The 21,638-nt window shown below is 40.9% G+C and overlaps 1 protein-coding gene and 1 long non-coding RNA gene across 3 annotated transcripts; one reads left to right on the top strand and one right to left on the bottom strand.

The window, feature by feature from the left end:
- Nucleotides 1-198: 198 nt before the first annotated feature.
- LOX (lysyl oxidase) lies at nucleotides 199-13,226 on the bottom strand. 2 transcript variants are annotated; one of them, XM_019005238.2, is made up of 7 exons: nucleotides 12,414-13,225; nucleotides 11,921-12,029; nucleotides 10,481-10,618; nucleotides 8,157-8,313; nucleotides 5,652-5,747; nucleotides 5,383-5,498; nucleotides 199-3,907 (listed from the first exon to the last, which is right to left on the bottom strand). In XM_019005238.2, exons 1-7 carry the CDS (start codon nucleotides 13,132-13,134, stop codon nucleotides 3,901-3,903), a joined length of 1,344 nt encoding a protein of 447 aa, XP_018860783.1. In that variant the 5' UTR covers nucleotides 13,135-13,225; the 3' UTR covers nucleotides 199-3,900. The 2 variants fall into 2 exon arrangements, with proteins under 2 accessions (XP_018860783.1, XP_018860784.1); XM_019005239.2 differs by lacking the exon at nucleotides 199-3,907 and having other exon boundaries at nucleotides 5,379-5,498; nucleotides 12,414-13,226.
- LOC107216163 lies at nucleotides 13,060-18,065 on the top strand. Its single transcript, XR_001525410.2, has 3 exons — nucleotides 13,060-13,147; nucleotides 15,828-15,948; nucleotides 17,853-18,065. It is a non-coding gene; the product is annotated as an uncharacterized LOC107216163 (long non-coding RNA).
- The last annotated feature ends 3,573 nt before the right edge of the window (nucleotides 18,066-21,638 follow it).

Genomic DNA, 21,638 nt, shown 5'->3' on the forward strand with positions numbered 1-21,638 from the left:
AGTCAATCCTTTGTGTAGTATGAGGGGTAATTTATCATGCCTCGTAATTTTTTATTTCTTCTACCTTCTTGCGACATTTTTTTCAGACACCACATCAGCAAGACAGGATTTTCTTCATGTAGACATAACAACCTTAACTGAAGCCTTCTCACTGAGAGATGCATCTGGCCTGTGCAGTAAGTGTAATACTTCAACAAGTAGAACGCTTGAAACATTTTATTCAAGTCATTTTCACATAAACTTGCAACCATAATACGGGCATGTAACACAAGAATATGAAAGTGCAATGAAGAATACAAAGCTAGTGCCTGAATATTATAAATTAGAGCTCGTCAGATAAAGATGCAAAGTTACTGAAATTAAGACTGTTTCAAGAAAAGTGAAGAAAATAATGAAGTCTTCAAGAAAGTTGCAAAAACAAGTGGCATTTCACTGTATCTGTAGCACTTAGTTGCATAATAAAAACCTCCCAATTACATACTCTTTGGTTTTAATTCAAGTTAAAATCTTTCAGCACCTTTCAGGATTTGGAGAAAATTAAAATGCCTTTTTGGCATAAATGTGAGACACAGGATAAACCACCTTTCAATGTCTCATTTATGAAAACCACCCTGCTGGTTTTGAATGAGCACACTGCAAACAATGCATGAATGGCAACAGGAAGGTACACTTGATATGTGCATTCATTCTGGAGCAGAGAAAAAACAAGTAGACTTTTCCTAACACAAAAATGTCATCTACACAGTATTTTGGTTCCATTGGTGACCAGTCTGTCATTTTTGTTACACTTTTGTCTAGAAATACGCAAATATCAAATGTATTTCAGGATTAAAAAAAAATATATAACAAACCCTTCCTCTAATGAGCCTGACGTACATAATGTTCCTTATGTGCAATTCTTAAGTAAAGGTTTTAAATGTGGGAGGTTATTGTTTCACACACATTTATACATTCTGACTTTTCAGAAGAAATCTGAGACTGCAAGACAGCAAATTCATAGTAGAAATACCAGAAAATTCAAATCTGGTTTTGCTCCCACTGAGGCCAATGTCAATATGTTTTTCAAAGACAAGGGAGTAAGCCCGATGTCTGGTAAAATGGAATCCAAATATAACTTGCTTTTAAAACGAAAGCTTTTACCAAAACAGTTTTTAAAAATGTTTTTGAACAAAAATGCACATAATCCCGAAAACATATTCCAGTATGCAAAAAGTAAGGTGTCAAATCTGCAGAGCCAAGATACTGAAAATATTGGTTGGCGCTCCCCTATTTAAAACTACTTCTACACATGCTATATAATAAACTCTTCTACTTCTACTGCTTTGTGATTTACTATAGTTAGACAGGGTTAAAGTCACATTCCTTCATTTTTTTTAATCCTAAAATCCCTTGTTTTTCTGTTCATGTCTTAGGCAATTTTTGTGCTATTGTACATCAATGACATGTTTCTTAACACACATTTCAAAACAAATAAAATACTTTGCTACGGAAAAAAAAAAGCTACTTTTTTGTAGCTCCAATATCCCCAATATTCAAAGTTACAGCATTCAACACCTTTCCAAATGAGGCCATTCCCACTTGTTCCATCTACACAGGTGCTCAAGGCTCTCTGGCACCTTGCTGACTTCAGTGGAGTTCTGCACGTGGTTTGGGCACAGACGTGTGAGCAGGTGAGTGTGTCATGAGCGAGGGGTACCGCCTTTCCTGCGGCTGCTCCATCTCCAGTTAGTGCTCTCATATCCCACATCCAGCATCAGGCACAATGAGGTACGAGCACACCACCTCTTCCCAGGAAGCAGCCCGTGCCCACAACCTCGCTGCCATTCAGTAGCTTTTGTGTCCATTGCCAGAGCTGCTCTCAGCACTTTGACCCCAGTTTTGACCTAAGTCTGTAGAAAGGTGAATGCGCTTGCATCCCTTAACACCTCTTAAACTTAAAAACTCTTTGGGCTGAGATTTCAGAAGCCTGGACTTGAAAACAGGCCCTCATTTTTGTAGACATAGGTAACAAATGGTTTTCTTATAAATCAAGTTTCCGAATTTTGCTTCTGTTCATTGCCCGTACTGGTTACAGATTGCTAAAATGGATCTCACAGCAAACAGAAAGGGACCTGCATGTATAAATTATATTATTCCTCACCCTCTCCCACTGGTGGGTAGTAATCACCAGGTTGCTGGTTCTCAGGTTCTTTCTAACTGTGCAAATTTGTAACCAAGTTATGATTAAGGTGGAAATAAATAAATGTTCTAAAGAACAGCTGATCCTTGAAGGATATTATGGTAATTCATCAAACTTCCAAATTAAATCCATAGGGTTCTAATGCATAAAATATTTCCAAGTACTGCCTGAAGTATTCTCAATAGTGACAATAAAACCTCTCCATACTCCTCAGATTTTTTTTGTTTCTAACTATATTGAATAGCACATTTTTTTCCTTTTTATTTTTTAATTTATTGAGCTTCCAGTATTTCATTAGGTGTTTTGAACTGCGGATCAAATTTAATGAATACCAATCAATATTTCTAGGTCCCATTGTTCCAAAAGTAGATTCTTCATTTTACATGATCAGAAATCTGAAAAAAACCACCAGATCCCCTTGTGATATGTCATTTCACAGTTTAAAACAAAAATCACAGCTACTGTAGCTTACAGCAGGGTGCACTGCAAAAGCAAAATAATTTGGGGATGGGAGGAGTAGTATACCCAGCACCAGTTAAGCAGTTCAGCAAAAACATTAATTTCAGCTGGAAGTTTTTCCCCTTAACAATGTTGCACTTGGTTCCTGAACAGCCTAAAGTAGGATGTCAACACACTGACTTTTGCTCTTCCTCTCTATATAGTATATTTTCAACTTGTTATTTTGAATACACATTTTAAAGTCAACTACAGTACTTAAGGGGGAAGCAGGTAGTAGGTTTTCTTCACACTAAAAATACTTTCTAAGATATTCTGACCTACTTCTGTTTGTGGTGCCACCTGAGTTAATTGTCTTTATTATTTTGATGGTTAACCTGTTCAAGTAGGATGTTTTTCACAGAGGACCACATCAGGGACTCTTCATCATCTTCAAGAGCCCATTTCTTGACAGGTATTTTTTATCCATATTTAGTTTGCAGAAGTTTTTTAAGAGTACCACCTTGAAAAGTTTCTTGAACATATAAAGGTGGGTAAGCTTTTTCATTAATTTTCACAGATGAAAGGTGTTATTTCAAAACCCCATCTGTTTTTCATTTAAGAAAATGGAAACTCTTCTAATGTATTAAAAATGTAAACATAACTTTTCTTGCAGGGGTATAACTGATATATATAATATATATGTATTTCTCTGCTATATGTTAATATTCCTTGAAAACTGAACATACTTCTCTCGTATCAATGTATCGTAGCAAGAATTTTTAATGGTACTGTATCATTAGTCTTAATCTGTTTTTCATTATGGTATTTTCTGAGATAGCTGACATTACTACTTTCTCTTGACTTTTTATTCAATTCATTTTGTGTACATTTTTTTCTACCTTTTAAAATATGTTTAACTCATTCACCAGTAAAATTCCCACTGAAGTCTGTTACCACATAAACTCCAAATCTGAAGGAGCTAAGAAATGGTCCCATGTTTTTATGAATGAGTTAGATTATCAAAATTTAAAATATCTCAACATGAAGCACCAGTTTCACACGTTTCAATAGCAATACAAGTAATGCCAATTTAGATTCTTAAAATCCAGTTAAGTTTTGGTTGAGAAGCAGCAGAAGTGCTTCAAAGTCACATAAGGTGTGTGGATCTATCTGCGTATGTTCTGTAGTTTTGTTTCTATAGTGTTTGCATCCTAGTAAAGTTTGCATAATGATACTTCAGTTCCAAACATTTGGCACCATCTCATCCATTTCTTGCATCTTTCTCAGTATCTGTTGAAAGAGGAGAAATAATTTTATGCAGGTGAGCAGGCACGCAGGGAAAGAGGAACTAAACACCCACTTGTCAGCTTGAAAGCACAGGTCAGACAACAGTAACAGACTACTTTTTCCTGGCCCTGCACAAACATGTATGTGAGAGAGGTATAAAGTATGGTGTACATATATACACAGATATCTATGGGGTGTTTGCCTGGGGAAGAGGAGGCTGGGGGGAGATCACATCACTCTCTACAACTGCCCGAGAAGAGGCCATGGTGGGGTAGTTTGGTATCTTCCCCCATGTAACCAGTGAGACAGGATGGGAGGAAATGGCCTCAAGGGGTTGTTTAGATGGGATATCAGTGGAAACTTTTTCACATAAAGGGTTGTAAAGCATTAGAGCAGAAAGCCCAGTGAAGTGGTGGGGTCGCTATCCCCGTAAGCATTCAGAAGCTGTATGAATATGGCACTGGAGAACACGGTTTAATGATGAGCATGGTGGTGATCCAAGGCTGATGGGCGGACTTCAAGATCAAATAGGTCTTTTTCAAACCTTAGCCATTCTATTATTCTATGTACTCAGTAACACTTTCAGAGGTAGGATGGGGAGACTAGAAGTTAAAAGCATGAAACATAGGTTTGCCTCATTTTACTACTGATTTCCTAACGCAAAGGAATGGATAGGAATTCATTCAATGACGAATGCATATTTTACAGGCTAATTAAGCAAGTCACATTAATTCAGTCTATTTGCTTCACTGGTACTGTTGTAAAACACTACACTGGTCATCTGTTTTACTTTCCATTTACTGCTCTGGAATTTGTTTTGCAGGAACATCTATACAATGTTAATACTCACTCCTTGTGCAATCCAAATGAAGTCTCTTGATAAATATTTCATATGAGCAACTAACACAGTGTTCTGTGAACTGCTTACCTCTGTGTTACAGAACACTGCTTTCTCTGTTTATCTTTTTGTGTTTCACAGATACTAAGGTACAGTAGACCTACCAGGAGGACATTTATTAAACAACTTTGCCTTTTTGGAGGGAAAAAAAATGTAAAAAAGGCATAATTTTGGCATTGCTTAAAATTTTAAAGAACAAAACTGTAAATGGAGGGTGTGTGAAAGAACTGATTCAGGGAGGGTGGCTGCTGTGTAAGCAGCAGCAGCAAAGTAACATAGGTATGTGGGATTTTTTCAGAATGTCTTAATGAGCACTGTTGCTGCTCAGTTGTGTGTGGGTGCTGTAAAAGGGTACTGAATGATCCCAGCAAGGTCCCAGTGCAAGTACAAAGAAGGTGTGTGAGCCAGAGGTCGTTAATTAGCAGACCAGACAGGAGCAGCAGTTCTGAAAAGTTACATACACAACAGCACAAGTGCAAGAGCAAAATTCCCAGAAATATAAAAATTCCCAAAACCAACAAAACAAAATACCAACAGTGGGGCACAGTGACAGAAAACCCAGCAGTGGGGAGGCACTTACGGTGAAATTGTGCAGCCGGAGGCATAGGCGTGGTGGCCCGTGTAGCGGATGTCGCAGCGGACAATGTTGTTGGAGTAATCGGATTCAGGCACCAGGTAGCTGGGGTTTACACTCACCTGGAGGGGAGAAAGCAAAGTGCTGTCTACTGCCACATTTCAGCTGGTAACTTAGATGCCAAAGGATGTGTGCAAATGATTTGCTTCTTCAAACAGAAAAAAAGAAAAACCTCCCAAAAAAACCCCAAAGCTCCCCATTCCCAATACACTTACCTTCAGAATATAATTTCCAGGTTTTACATCAGTAATATCAATCCACTGGCAATCTATGTCAGCATTGTAAGTGTCGTAGCAGCCAGGGCTCAGACCCTTAAGAATGAAGTTAAGATGGATGTAAAAAAACATTAATCTTTAGAAACAGTGACACTCTAGACATTAGGGACACTCAGACTGAAGTTCAGTTAACTATCACAGCTCACTTAGAAAATATCTTAGCAAATGAGTCTTATTTTTAGTTGCCATTTTATTTGTGTATCTAAACTAGAACACCTATGTCCAATGTACCATGATGATAGACAGCCCTTTATTATTAATGCATAAAAAAACACCCATAATGTTGACAGTTGTTCATCTGTGACGTATCTGCATTTTCTTATTTGTTATCATCATTTGTTACAGTACTCCTTTTATGTAAAAACTGTTGATGTTATTGTTTCCTGTTCTTTACATAAGATCAAAATACAATGAAAATTGACCAGAGACTGGAGGTAAGCATCTATAAATGTCAAGTGAGTATCTTCTGAGGTCATGAGTACAGTCAGACTTGATCACCATGTTGGAACCTCTCTTTACCCTTAGGAATGACACATTTTTTTGCTATGGATGTACTCTGCCCAAGTGCCATCTTTGAATAGTAGGGTTAAGAGCCATTTTCATACTGAGCTTTGCATGGAAATGGTGTCTCCAGGCAAACAGTGACACGAAATCTGAGGGAACTGAAAATGTAGCCTTTATTCCCAATGCATCTTTCTGAAAAATTCTTTAGGAGTTATGTTAGGATTATTAGTAAGAATCCCCACATATGAATGTATCTGTGATTCTAATCTAGTGTCTTTAGCTGTGGCCTATACAGATTGCTCTAGGCAGAGCTGATCTGTTCTGGAAACACACAGAGTGCAGAAAACCCAAGTCCTGCAGGAATTCCCTCTTGACCCAGCTGGTGATCAGCTCAGACTCTTGCATGTTTGTGCCAAGTCTGAGGCTGGAGGAAAGTTTTACAGTCCAATTACAAACCCCTGAAATACGGGCTTCCAGTGGAAATGCTGACACAGCCATGATTCTAGTGACACAAATACTCCAGCTGTAAAATATGGATGTTGCTTAGTTAGATGTCATAGTCTACAGAAGTAGAAAAGGTATTTATAAAACCTCTTCAAAGCCTCTATGTATTGCAGATCATTCATTATAGTTAAAATTCAAATGTGGACACGTCAGCCAGTGAAACATAGCTGTCATTTCTCTGTGACAGAATAACTACCTTCTAGATTAGAAACTGCAGAATAAGGGATACAAGTTTATGTGTACATATGGCCACACTGAGTTAAACCACAGATCCGTCAAAGCTCAGTGTCACGTCTCTGACAGTGGTCAGCAGCAGATGCTTAACAAGATCAGAACATAAGCAATGGGATGTGTAATGTCAGGCAAATTCCTTCCACCAGGCATTGCACTGTATTTAAGGCATGGGGTACCATCAGATTTTTGTGTTTAATAACATCCATTACTTTGTGTAAATTCTTCTTGAGCCCATGGAGATTTTTGATCTCTGCAACATCCAGTGTCAAGGAATTTAATACTTCATTCATGTGTCCAAAGAGCACTCCTCTGTTTTAAAGCTGTTGCCTCACATGTCTTAAGTTCATATATTGTCAGAAACATCAACAATTGTCAGTAAATATCAGTAACTTCCTCTTTAAATTCACAACCAGTCAAGTTTTCCTCTTCTGGTTTCCCCAAATGGAATAGTCTATGAAATCTCTTAGCCATACTACTCTGCTATCAACCTTGTTCTGCTGGAGTTGGCTGGTTAAGATTTTTTAAGCTGTTCTTCAGCAGTTCTGAGAGGTGGTGATGCAATACTCAAGTTAGGAGTCTTGCATGGATTTGTCTATCATAATGGTATGTTCCATCTTCCATGTTCCCCTCATCAGCCCTGGCACCTGGCTTTATGTTTGTACATGACCCATCATAACATCACACAGCTGCCACTCCCTTCAATAGCCTCCTGCTGTACAGGCACAGAACAAAACTGAGATTTCCGTGCCAGACTGCCAGCCAGCAGCAGCAGGTGTTAATGGAATCCAGCACCTTACATCTTCAGACTCCGCAAGGGAGAGAATACCAGCTATGAACCCTGGCACCAGCCAAGGACAAGGTTGTGGGGATTGTGGGGATGAACACTGGGAACAGCTTATTTTCGGGATACCTTGAGTGCCCCTTAGCAAGCCTGACCAGCTCTACTGCCACAAGAACTTGTGGTGTGCTTCAATATAGTTCAGTTACCAGTGTTGCTACACTAGTGAGTGTCACTGCCCTTTAATAAGAAACCCACAGGTGAATTATCAGTCTCCAGGTTAGTACCTGGTCTCTATAATGGGGAATTTCAGAAGCTAGTTAGGGCATCAGCTCATGTCGGGCATCAAGTGACTGGCAGAAGAGTTATCCAACTACAAACTAGGAAAGGCAAAGACACTTGGTTGTCTCCAACACAGCTCCTACCTGTGTGTGTGCTGTACATGCATACCGCCTGTAATATCCATAATCACAGGAAGTATCTTCAAGGCAGAAACTTGCTTTGTGTCCTTCAGCTACTTTTCTATGTGAGCTTGCATCCAACAAGTCATAATGGCTGAATTCATCCATGCTGTGATAATGTCTGTTAAACCACAGATACATTATTAGAGGTGGATCAGATCTTATCAATAACATTTTCACATATTCCTACTTAATCTACATCCTGTTAACTCTGGACAAATTTTATTTACTACTCAAAACTTGTGTGTTAGTTAACTTTCATATATATATATATATATATATATATATATATATATATATGTATAAGGTTTTAATTGGTTATGGGAAAGATTCCATAGCAGCACTATTTTTCTAAAATTTCCTGTTTCACCTCTTTTCCAATAACAATAGCAAGTATTAAGTAGGTCATGTACCTTTAACCAGAATTTTGCTAGGAATGCTTACCTTACATACTTACATACTGTAATTTCCATGGAAGTTTGCTACTTGAAACCAACCAACTATTTGGTTTCACATTTCCATGGCCCACAGACAATGTAACACATTCATAACATTGGTGAAGACAAAATCTGCATGAAGAAACCAGCTTCTGTGTACTGGCAGTGCAGATTTCATTCAATATCAACTACTTTTACAGTCTATACTTAATGCTGTCTACTTCAGAAGTGTGTTTGCTTTTGATTTGGACAAAGTGATGCATTTTTCTTGCTTTCACACGAAGTGACTTCTAGCTCTTACTGTGGAGTTTTAACACCGCATATTCTTGTAATTCCACTTTTTCCAAATGTGTGGGAAAATAAACTTGTCTTTTCTACCTGCACTGTGTCTTTGCAGGATTTGGCTGCAGTTACTTTTGAATGCTTTCAGCTCAAGAGGTATATGAAAAAGGCCTAACTGAACAAAATTCAAGAGTATTGGTAAAACAAAGGAGCACAGGAGCCCCACAAGCAGGCCCATGCAGAAGACTAAAACTGATCCACAGATGATGGTGACTAACACTGAGGTCTGAGAGCTAGCCAAAGTAATTGGCAGTTAAGAGTTCATTTCCAAATGAATTTTCTTCAATGTTATGGAAATGATCATGAGAGATGTATTTTTCTGTAGGCAATGCCTTTTCTATCCAAGAACTGAATCAATATCAGAGACACTCTGCATCTGGACAGTGATGGCTATCGTGGCACAGCAGGAAACTGTTTTTCTCAAATGGAAAACTGCTACTGCTCCCTACCCATTTTATCCACTTATTTATCAAGTTTGTAAGCACAAGGTAGGGGATTTTTGTTTTTGCTGAAGATTTTGTTTAAGGATAGAGGTTAGCTAAAGCATTTGTGGAGGCATTTTTGCTAAGTCTGATTTAGCTTTAGCTTTTTTATGCTTACAAGATTTATAAACTGATGAGTCTTTTTTTGAAAGAAATTGTTCTAATGATACGGATTTTTCATTCAATACCTAAAGCTTCTGAACCTTGAGAGAAATATTCCATTGGTTCAGAGGCCTTCACATCAAGCCCACATTGCATGCCATTTTTAAAAAGATTAAGTTATCCTTTATGTGCCTGTAGGAGCAGAGCTGGACTTTAAGTAAGGTGGAAATAAGTATTCTGAGTAATTAGTTCTAGTATTTTATAAATTCCCCTGCTGAGATATAGCAAATATTGGAACAAACCTGCATATGAGTTTTCTGAAAAGTTACAACTTATACTATTCCTAAAGAAATGCTGCTATGTCAGAATATCATACATATATTAATGATAATGGGATCAGTCAGCCCAATAGCTTTTCTTTTCCAAACTGATCAGATCATTCCTTGTGAAGGCCTAGCTCATTAAATTCAGCTCAAGAAGTACGGGTCACTGTTTAAAATGATGTGGTATTATAGGAAATATGCTAATAAATGTACATTTTAGGGTTTCTATTTATTTTAACATGGTTGGGACTTTTATTTACTGATTACACTTAAATGTAAGTGAACTACGTGTAAAATAAAAGGAGAAAGTGCTACTGTCAAATCTCATTTCAGACATATTTATATTGAATCTACACATTGTAAGAATTTCAAACATATGGATGAGCTTTGTATCCATCCTCGTTTCATGTGTCTGTATAGAGTGATTATCACTACATACAAAGAGTAATTACCACAATTAAAATTAATCAGATCATAAAAGGCTAAAGTTTCCCCATGGTTTCTCACTGCTTCACTTTAGTTTTAGAAAATGTCCCCTTATAAGTGACAATTTGTTAATGAAAAGCATAATTAAAAGATGCCATACTGAGCACTTCACTCACTGGTGACAGCTGTGCCACTCCCAGGAATAACGGGGTCTGCTGGGCAGGAAATCCGATGTGCCTTGATTTTTTACTCTTTGGGGGAATCTCAGGAGCACCCGATTGTCATAGTCTCTAACATCTGCTCGATAAGCTGAACTGCAATGATGCAAATCAAAGAAAACAAAGGAAAAAGCCATAAGTAGATGGAAGAAATACTTTGGAAAATGCTTTATATTGTATCAGAAGTAACTGATAGCAGAGATCTTTTCAGGCCCCATAAGCCTCATGCACTGGAGATTCACACAGAAATTCCATATGGTGTGGAAATTCCTGGTGTCCGACCAAGACCTGACTAAAATTCAGATCTGTTTTTAATTTTATAAACAGAAGCTTGACCACTGACTAACTCTGTCTATGAAGAAGATCACTGCTGAGCTATAAAACTACTGTGGTACCAAAAAACAGAATTTTATTAGTTGCTAAATAACTCCCTGTGTATGCAAGATCACACAACAGATGTTTGATTCCACAGTTAAAAAAAAATAAAAATAATACGTATCTGAATCAGGCTGTGTTTTCCTATTCTGCATAGCTATTATCTATACTCTTTTAAATACCGGAATATTTTAATCAAATAATAGCCAGCAAGAACACTTCAATGAGTCTTCACTGTGAAGCTAGCAAAAAAAAAAAAAAATACTGCTTCTTATGTCATGTTTTCTTTTTCTGCAAGTGAAGAGCAAGACCCTGAAACAGTCTGCAGAAAGTAATCATGCTGGTAAATAAATAAATCTGTTTTGCATGATAAGGTATCAAACATGTTAAAATGGTTAAAAACAGCCATGTTGATTTCTTTCCAAACAAAACAGGAAAAATCTCGCCTTGCCAACTGGACAAGACCTAACTTCATAACAAAGCTGTTATTTCAACCCCTTAAGAGAATTTGAAACACTTTTCAGAGGGATTTTAGTTTTAGGAGACAGTAAAAGGCATAGGCCCAGAAACAATTAGCTTATTATAATCTTAATAGTAAATTGTGCTGGTTAAGAATAGGGGTTTTGTTGTTTAGGTTTTCTTTCCTTTTTTTTTTAATGAAGTAACATATGATCTTGTGGGAGTAGAGGAGAGAGATGAAAATCAACAGATTGAAGTGGTTTTCTAGGTGCCTCCATTTCGTAAAATTCAGAAATGTTCACGTGATCCTGACAATAGAAACATTAAATACAACTTCTCACAGCATGTAGGTTCTTCAGGAGATCTGCAGCTTGTCTCTCTAATATGGCAGGATTGCTTTCTGATGTGCGTGCTCTACCACAAACTTGGAAGGTTACAAAGGGCTGTGTTTTGTTTCCTTGAGCCCTCCAACCTCACCCTTCTCCACTCTTGACCATGTTCACAGGTGGAAACAGGAGCACAGCAAGCCACAGCAAAGGGACAAAATCCTGGGACGATGCCTACCTTGCCAAGCAGTTCTCCTCAGCAGCACATCTCAAGTTATACATGGACATCCTCTGGACATATGTGGACGCCTGGATGTAATAGGGATCCGGGACTAAGTCAGGGAGACCTGCAGTTCATCAAACCAACCACATAACAGCAAGATCAACCCAGGACACGTTTGCAAATACTTGGCTACCATCCCAGTCGTTAGGAGACGTCGTTTTGCTGCAGACCCCTGCTCTCCGCTAACCTCGCGTTCCCCTTTGCTCAGGCTTGTCCCCAACACCTCATGGCCAACACGACGCCCCGCGGCTTATCGGCAGCTCGCCCCTCTCCCAGACGCGGGGACTGTGCTGCCCGTAGCCCGAGAGCCGGGCGAGGGCCAGGCAGGGCCGGCCACCCCCGCAGCTGATCCCGCCGGGGCCGGCGTGAGCGGAGCGAGGGGACCGAGCGGCGGGGCCGGGGCCGCCGGCAGGGGAGGCACGGGACGGGCGGAAAGGAGGGCTCTTACCGTACTGGAAGTAGCCGGTGCCATAGCCGGGTCTGTACCTGCTGCCCTGGCGGGGCCGCTCGTAGGTGTCGTAGTAGTTGTAGTAGGGGTTATCGTCCGTGTACTTGTAGGGGTTGTAGGGGTCGTCTCCTACCATGACATCTTCCCGGCCGGGCCTGAAGCTGCTCAGGGGCGGCAGGCTGCCGGCCCCGGTGCTGCTCCCGTTGCCGTCGGTGCCGGTGCCGCCGGCGGGGCTGGCTGCGGCGCTGGGTCGCGGCGCCCCCGGGGAGGCGCTCCGGGCCGCAGAGGTGGCGGCCGCCGGGCTCCGCTGCGCGGCAGCGGCGCGACCCCCGGAGGAAGCCTGGTAGCCGGCCTGGAACCAGTGCCGAGCGCCGGAGCCCCCCCGGCTGCCGGCGGCGGGCTGGGGCTGCGGCGGGGGCTGCGCGGCGGCGCGGGTGGCGGCTCTCCGCGGCAGCACCGTGCCGTTGTTCCGCAGCAGCAGGATGGGGCTGCCCGCCGCCTCCGCCGCCTGCCTGCGCCGCGGGGGCTGGTACTGGGAGCCCAGGCTGAGCAGGCTGTACACCTGCCCGTTGTTCTCCCACTGGATCCGCTGCCTCCAGGCGGCGGGGGGCGGCGGGGGATCCCGGCGCGGCTGCTGCTGGCAGCCGGCGGGCCAGAGGCAGCTCCAGTAGATGCACGCGTGAAGCTGGGCGAGCAGGAGCCCCGGCGGCGCGAAACGCATCTTCTCCTCTTTGGTGGGCGCCGGCGGGTAGAGAGATACGGGCGAAACCGGGAGGGGAGGGGGAGAGGGGGGGCGAGAGGAGAGCGAGGGGCGCCTTTCCTGCTCGGGATGGAGCGGGGGGGCGGTGCGGGGAGGCCGGGGGGTGAGGGCTGCGCTTCTGGAAGGGTCGGGCGGGCAGCGGGGTCTCAGGCGCTGCGGCACCCGGGAGGTGCCATCGGGCAGGCTGGGCCCTCGGAAAGTAAACCCGGCCCGGGGGAGGCGGCGAGAGCGGCTTTTCTTCTCCCCGGTATTTATAGGCGAGGGGATGCGAATGGGAGCCGGAGCAAACAATCAGCCTCTCTTCGTCCTCCGGCCCGCGCTGGTGTCTGGAGCGAGGGAAGGAGGAGGAGGAGGAGGAGAGACCAGGGACTTTAAACTTGCTGGCACGCTCGCAAAGTTACACAAGCCCCGCTGGCTGGGCTGGCTGCACCCCCGCCATTTGTTCACGTAATGCGGCTGGAAACGTGCGGCCCTGACAGTTCCCCCACGGCCGCCCCCCGCCCGCCCCGAGCGGGGGCGGCTCGGGGGAACGGGGCGGCTCGAGCCGGCGCGGCCACGGGGGCTCCCCATCCTCCCTCCCGTCCTCCCTGCCATCCCCCCTGCCCATCCTCCCTGCCGGCCTCCTGCCCTGCCCTGCCCTGCCTCCCCCCGCGCCCCGAGCCGCGCCAAGCCGTGCCGAGCCTGCGGCGGGCGGGCGGGCGCGCTCAGACACACGTAGGCTGCCAGAGTATGCCGTGGGGCAGCGCCAAAGTATGCAAAGGAAAAATGCTATTAGCTCATCAGCGCTGGAGAGACTAGAAACGGGGTGGCGGGGAGGGGGAAGGGGCCGCTGGCGAGAGAGGAAACATGTTTCTGGAAAATGTGCTGGACTGCACATCTCCCCGGGCTGGAGCAGCTGCTGGTGACCTTCGTCTCATCGCTGAGTAACAGTCCGATCCCCTTAATGACCTCTTAATTAGGAGAAAACCTCCATCAAATAAACTCTTGACTATTGACTTTTGGGTTTTGTGCATATGAGTCACACGAGAAATATACTGGCGATGCTCCTTCTGGAGTAAGTTTTCATTGAAAAGTGAAATTTCACATGGGAGAGGCTTAGCCCCATCACCAGAACAAATAAACCTAGTTTGGGTAGTGTCTCCCCAAAACTGTGCTGGGGAAGAGGAGCAGGCTGAGCCCTGAAAGCCTCTCCCTTCCTTCCTGCTTTTGCAAGAGTTCATCGGGGCTGTGTTTTGATAAGTACAATCACCCAGTAAGGCAAATGAATTAAGGTCCATGGATTTCAGCCAAAACATCTTTTGGGTGTATTTTTCCAAAGGCTGTTTGCTTATGAATCCTTGCAAAGGAATTGAGGAGAATACACAAAAGTTCTCCTTCACCAAAAGTTTGGTGGCGAGGATATTTAAGTGAATCTTGTCAGTGAGGATCAGCCTGGGCTGGAGGTTTTCACCTTACTCAGGTAGATTTAAGGCTACCTGGGACTGCTGCCAGTTTCCCCAGTTCAGGTTAACAGTCCACACTTTACTACTGGCCAGGTGGATATTTGCCACTGGATTTTGATGTTCTTGATACAGTTCTCCTGTCATTTGCTGTAGTTTGTTTTAATTGCATTTTACTTTAAATGCTGCACACTTTATAATAGAAAACTAGCAAAATGTGGTCCCACATGGTGGCTGTGATGGATGGTGAAGGCTGATTTACACTGCCATAGAATTTTTGGTTGCAGTGCTCATCTTTAAAGTACTTTCACCACCCTGAAATCAGTGGTGTGACCCTGCATGCAAAAGGTCCCCCCGTGGACCGGGGTCACTGGCTCTAAATGGTGCTGGCACCGGCTGCTTGCCACAGCAGGCTTGCTGGCTGCACTCTCACTGCAAAATGGTCATTCTGAAGAGCACTGAGCAACACAGGGCACTCAAAGCACCAGAGCTCCAAAGACAGCAAAGCCTTCCTACTCCAGAACATATCCAATAGCCAAGTGGGTGCTTGTTACCATTGCTTGTTACCATTGTCACCATGATACTGGGGAGCATCTGCTGGACTTCTGGCCCACAGCCAGGACAGTAACTGGTGTCTCTCTGCAAGCAGATTGTGTGTGCTAGTTTGGGCAGTCTGCTGCAGAGGTGGTGTGGTTTGGGTTCTCTTATTCATCGTATTTGCAGGCTGCTCATCCCCTGCGATTTTTACTCATTGTGGCTTTGAAAATCCATTTAGGGGTTTGCCTGGAACAATCAGTGACTAAGGCTGAGTAAAACGGAAAGGTTGAAGATAGGGAAAATGCAACACTGAAGGAATGAGGTTTCTGTCTTTTTAATCTTCCTCCAAATCTTACTAATGTTACAAACAGCAGGTTGTTGCCCAATGTGTGATATTAGACAATGTTTCCACACAGTGGGATTTGAGCCATTTTTTCTTATGCCTGATTAAGTTACTATTTTTCATGAAACCAGAGAAAGAATATTTGAGGCTGGTATTCTTACCCATCTATCAGCCATTCACACTGTTTGCCATTTTTTCCATAGCACAAGTTTCATTTCTTAATTAATTTAGGGTTCATAATGCCTGAAAATCATTATTAGCATCTCTAATAATGTCATGTCCTTCCCTTAGCATTAGGTGCCTGTCTCCATTTAACTACTTTTCTCTCCCCACAGGTTGCCTAATTACAGCAGGTTTTTACATCATGGGTCTGAAAAGACCATCAAAAAGCGCTGTGACCTGAGGTGTGGAGGTGAAAATTTCTGCAATACTTTAAAAGGATCATAAGCAAGTCAGGTACTGCAACTGCTTTAAAACTGCCTTAAAAACAGTCATGCCCTCTGGTATTAAGCTTTCTCATGAGGTTGATACAGCTGCTTTGTAAAGTCCAGTTCTGATACTGATCACAGTTAATTTAGTTACTTAAGCATTTGCTTAAACTTTTCTTTTTTGTCTGGAATGACTGGTATGCCTGGGTACTTGTTGCACTGCGGTTTTGATTTCTGTCACCTACAGAAATAAATACAGTGTATATCAACTGAGAAAGTAAATCTTCCTTCACTAAAAAATGACACTAATTAAAGCAGATGTCAGTAAGTAACTGCAGTAATGTCTCTGGTATCAGGTGGTTACCTATATTTAAATTTACATTTAATTGGAAAGTTGCAGTAGTCCTCATTCAGATGTTACAAACAGAAAAATGTCTCCAATGGCATTAGTAGCATTTGGAGTTACCTTAATGTGTACACTACTGCTAAACTGCTAATTAAGTTGTGAATCTGGGAGATGGAAAAATATTCACCTGTTCACCACAAAAATCAACAAAAGTACCCCAGGCAGAACCAAAGCTATTTGAATTTGGCATGTCTTAACACATGCCCTAAGACACCCATTTTAAGGTTCTTTAATCTTACTATTTGACATGTTTATGAAAAAAGTATGATAGTGTAAAAAAGGGGAAGGAATTTTAAATGTCAGTTTACATTAATCACATTTTTTCTTGCTTTTAATACTATTTTTTAAATAACAGCTCTGCAGTTATGGGTTGGATAATTCATGTTCTTGTTTAGTCATAAACTGATATGCACAGCTAGGGTCACTCACATAAAACAAGAAATATAAATAATTTTATAAAATCTTAACAGAAAACTAGACAATCTTAATATGAGTTAAGTATATTTATAAATTGATGGTTTTTTTCATTTGGGATTGAAGAGTTGTTTGTTGAGGAGTCCATACAAGAAAAATCTTGAAAAGTAGTGGTTGGTTTCAGCTTTTTCTACCTGGGAAATATTCAGTGTACTAATATGATTTATGTTTGAATAGACAAAGAACTTACTCTGATTCTTCTGTTTGCATAAACACTGAGTTGCAACTAGATTACTCAAATTTATCTTATTTTATAGATCTTACTTATAATACTTTTTATAACTTGCCATTTTTTGCATTCAACTATTACAAATTATGTAATTTTGTTGCACACCAGAACACTGTGGATTTTTTTCTGAAGCGTATTTTACAGAAGATACATGTATCTTTAGGAAGTCACTTGTAAATCCATTGGATTAAAAGGTTCCTAGTTATAATGAATTCTCCTTAATAATTTGGATTAAATTATTCTAATAAAGGTATTCTTTACAGTATGTGAACTTTTCTAGAAACTAAGAACACTGAGAACTTTCAGATTCAGGTCTGTAAAGAGCTTTTTTCTAACAACCAACTTAATTAGAGACAAGGGCTATAGACTTTTTCTGACATCAGAAGTTTTTGGAGAAGACAGTTATTATTTTTACAAAAGTTAGTCTTCTAGTTAAATTTAGCTACTCTTTGTATGTCTGATTTTGAAGTCTCTAATCAGGCAACTTTCCACTGCCATAAGTAAAATGCAAAAGTAAACTTTCAGACTTTTTTTTTTTTCTGCTCTGAACTTATAGAGGAACAAACAGATTTTTGTTCATTCAATAAACTTGTCAATTTGCTGAAAAGAGACAATCATTATAATTTTATTAGCAGGTAACATACTCAATTCAAAATTAACTGACAAAAGGCCACCTGTCCCTTATCTAATATTTTGTTTTTATCTATCTGCATTACAATACCAATCTGTGGTTGCTTTGCTTTATACACCATAGGTAGGACTGTTGAATTGCAAAAATGTGCACCTGATGAAGTAAATTGATCTCACTTGTCTGTCTCTTCAGGATCTGACAACTTGATCAGGAAAAGCAGCTACAGGACCTGAGACAGCTGTTGCTCTTCTCTCGCATGGTGTGGGCTGAAGACAAAGCCTTCTGATATCAGTGGATTTTTTTTTTTGTCAGATCTGAGGTTTACAATGAGGTTTTAATAGCAGTATTTTTTAAACCTAGAGTATTGATGTGTTGCTAAAGCTGAACATGAGTGGTTTCACAGGATGCAGTTGTATGGTTTCTTTCTTGAATGTGGATTTTAAAAGAGCATAGTGAATATGAAACAAAAAACTTTCATTTCTTGAGTTTATAATGTGTTCAATCTCTGTATATTTTTTCTAATTTTCCTATTTGTTTTCTGTCTTCCAAGATTTTTATAAAAGTGAGATTTCTAAAAATGTGAGATAAATAGATAAATATGCAAATATACAAATTCAGTTACTGCAAATTCAGTCAGAGATTTGAAAATCCACCAATGCTTTTTCTTTTCTTACATGTTAGCACCTGTAATGAAAGTTTCCCTAACTACTGTCTATGTAGTATTCACTCAGTGGTCTGCAAGTTGTCTGATGATCCATTCAGAGGAACAGAAATCCAAGACACTCAAAGTAAAGAGCCCACTATCTGTGCATTAACACCTGTGATAGGTACCAGAGTTGGATTCATTTAGGAAGGTCAATAAAATTCAGATTAGATTAGACAGTGTATGGGTAAACAGTGCCTTATTGCTTGGGAGTTCAGTCCTCTATTGTCTCCACAAGCTGAGCACCTGCTAAAGGACTGCCCACCATCTCAGACACAAATATCTAGTTTTACTGAAACTTGTGAATACTGAGGAGAGGTTACTGTGAAAAACACAAACTGGTAGAACAGTTGTATACACAGGTACATCTTTGTTGTGGCACTGCTCCAAAATGAGTCTTCCCTTCTGCATATTTTGTATAAAAGTAAAAAAAATCCATCTAGTAAGTTCAAGCTGAGGAAGGTTTGAGAGAATAATTACTTTTGAATTGAGACATTTACCAGATTGGGATTATAAGCATTATGTATGAAGTGAGAGAAATGGATAGCTTTCCAAATCTGTCATTTTCCTTCCATCTTCAGCAGGGGATGAGTCCCTGTAAATCATCCACAAAGAACAACACTGTAATAACACGTAATATAAGAATGGAACTTGTCAGCAGAAATTTTGGAACGTGATTTTACTATGCATCTCATCAAAAACTCTCCTAAATACCTGGATGCAATTTTTTTTTTTTAAATAGCATCTTAGTCTTCATAACCATCCCTGAATTTATATGGACATCACAGATAACTTTATGCATGTAACTTCAATGCCTGATGGAAAAATGTCAGAGAAAATCCCTGTTTCAAATCCCAAGGTGAATTTTCATAACTGACATTAGAAAAAAATTTGGTCTTATACCGACAAGGCTCAATTAAAACAGTGATCAGTATTGCCCTTCATAGGGCAAATGTGAATGCATAAAAAGTGGGGCACTGTTGATGATAAATAAAGAGCTGGCAGAGGAACTCCTGTGTCTAGGATTTTAATTGTCTGCTTTGTTTTCACTGGGGAATATGTACAAGGTGAAAAACAAGCAAGCTCCCTTCACTTCTGCATTAGAGAGAATGTTTGGAGGCATCAAGGACATTAGAAATACAGTTTGCAATTTGCATTCAAAAAGAAATGAGAGTAGAACAGAAACACTTGAATGGTCCAACTTCTGCACAATGATATCTGCTTCTAGCAGGACACAGGAACCTGACAAAGGTCTTCTGGTAAGAAAGGCAGGTTCCAGCTTGTGAGTTGTATTAGGCAAGCTCCTATAGAAAGGTATTGTTTAGGCATATATCCTTCCTGAATATCTACAGCAGTGCTTTGCTGTACCAATGTCAAAATGGAAATCTGATCAGGGCCAGGGTGTTTCTAAAATAAATACCTCACATTTACAACTCAGTCTTGGTTCTTAGCATGGCAAGCAAAAATTAGTTATTATTAACACCTATTGGTTCTATTTTGCTTATCAGACAGCTGTGTTCAGAAAGTTTTATGTGCAAATTCTGAAAAAGGTTTTCTGTGTGGATTACATAAACATATCTGGTGCATCTTCCTGGATGATCTGTCACGGCATGGGGGTGATGAGGAGTTAATTAGAGGCAGCCAGCATGACTTCACCAAGGGCAAAATCCAAATCCAACAGGATTTATCCAAATGGTGATCAGTAACAAAGGGTGTCCCTCAAGGGTATATATTTAGACTAGTAATGCTCAATATCTTTATTGATGACACAGACAGTGGGATTGAAGGCAGTTTTCTTTGCTGGAAAGAAGGGGTACAATGGACATACTTCAAATCCTGAAACAAGCCAGCATACATACAACAGTAGAGATAGATGCCAATTAGCCTAAAATGATGGTCTGGACTAGTGAGCATTTCTTGGCTTCTCAGCATTTTTCTGTGTAGGCATAACTAATTAAACTATTTTAAGAAGATTGAAATAAGCAGTATCTAATTGAATAAGTCTTGGGAAAAACTGACTTTATTTATTTACCTTTCTTATAAGATGAAGAGAACACTAAACCTATTGAGAAATTGTTTGTTGTTCAGATTCTCATCCTATCAAGCACAGGATCTTGGTTCTGTTATCTTTCCTCCTTGCTACTCTTGTTTTTATCCAATTGTTATGTCCCTTTTTCCCCAAGACAGGGATCATAGCTTCCTGTGTGTCAGCTCAGTGATGCTCACAGCCGGACACTGAGTCTATTACTTTTGGCCATTGCTGCAATGTGAAGAGCAGCTTTGAATAGAGAATGCTGCATTGAACAAATGTGACATTTAGAACATGTGAAAACCCTCATGCAGCTGTGTGTGTTATTGAACAGAGCTGACACTCAGTGATTCTGACTCAAATAAAACACCCATGGTGGTTTTCCCTTTGGTCTAAATTTCATCATAATATTTTGTCTTACATACCAATATTATGAACTCTTTTACTATTCTGCTTTATAGTAGATCCTTTTTGAAATACATTCCTAATCTAATCCCTGTTTTCATCCACACATAATTATCAGATTTCACTTTAGATATTCTCAGTGATTGGGGAAAATTTTTGAAGTAAAACATTAAGTCATTCAGTTAGATTGAAAGGAATGTTTATAAAAATATGTTGAAGGTATATCAGGGCAATGAGTGTAATATTTGCTTTACCAGCTAGGAGTAGAAGAATATATAGAAGTGTACTTAGAACTTGTTTTAATGAGCTGAAATAAAGTTGATGTTAAATACCTTTTTCCCTCACAGTGAATGGGCCAAGCAGGTCCTAGCTGAAGACCACTCTTTGAGGGCAAGCTCAGAACCTGTATGGTAGGCCAAGCTGATTCACTAGGTTTATTCTGAGTTGAAGTCTCACACAGTAATTGGTTTAAACTACTCTAAAGTGTGTAATTTCAAAGCATTCAAGATTATCTCAACATTCAATGGCATTCAAGCTGAAATTTCTGTGAAAAGAGGTACTTTATTCAAAAGTGTGTACATTCAGCTGTACGCTGGAGTGACAGAGGTGGCTGCTGCCTTTAAGTGGGAAAGGGAAGCCCCTTCTCTGTCTCTCCATCTGACTTGTGTCATCTCCCTGTGCTGTGTCTGAGTGGTGTGATGGCATCAGGTGAGGCACTGGGCTGATGCTACTAATCAGGCAGGCCCAGGAAAGGACAGGCAGTGGGACACAGCCATCAGCCTTGACTCAGCTGCAACACTGACTTCCCCGTGGCACTGAAAGCACTGGGGAAAAGCTGTGG

The sequence above is a fragment of the Parus major genome, chromosome Z, assembly GCF_001522545.3.
Source record: "Parus major isolate Abel chromosome Z, Parus_major1.1, whole genome shotgun sequence".
Taxonomy (NCBI): domain Eukaryota; kingdom Metazoa; phylum Chordata; class Aves; order Passeriformes; family Paridae; genus Parus; species Parus major.

Excerpts from the sequence above, each read along its gene's own strand:
- LOX (XM_019005238.2), bottom strand. The coding sequence starts at position 13,134 with ATGCGTTTCGCGCCGCCGGGGCTCCTGCTCGCCCAGCTTCACGCGTGC. Across the intron at positions 10,619-11,920 it reads GAGGAGAACTGCTTGGCAAG|TTCAGCTTATCGAGCAGATG; the intron begins GTAGGCATCGTC and ends GCATCATTGCAG. Across the intron at positions 5,499-5,651 it reads CTGGAAATTATATTCTGAAG|GTGAGTGTAAACCCCAGCTA; the intron begins GTAAGTGTATTG and ends TCTCCCCTCCAG.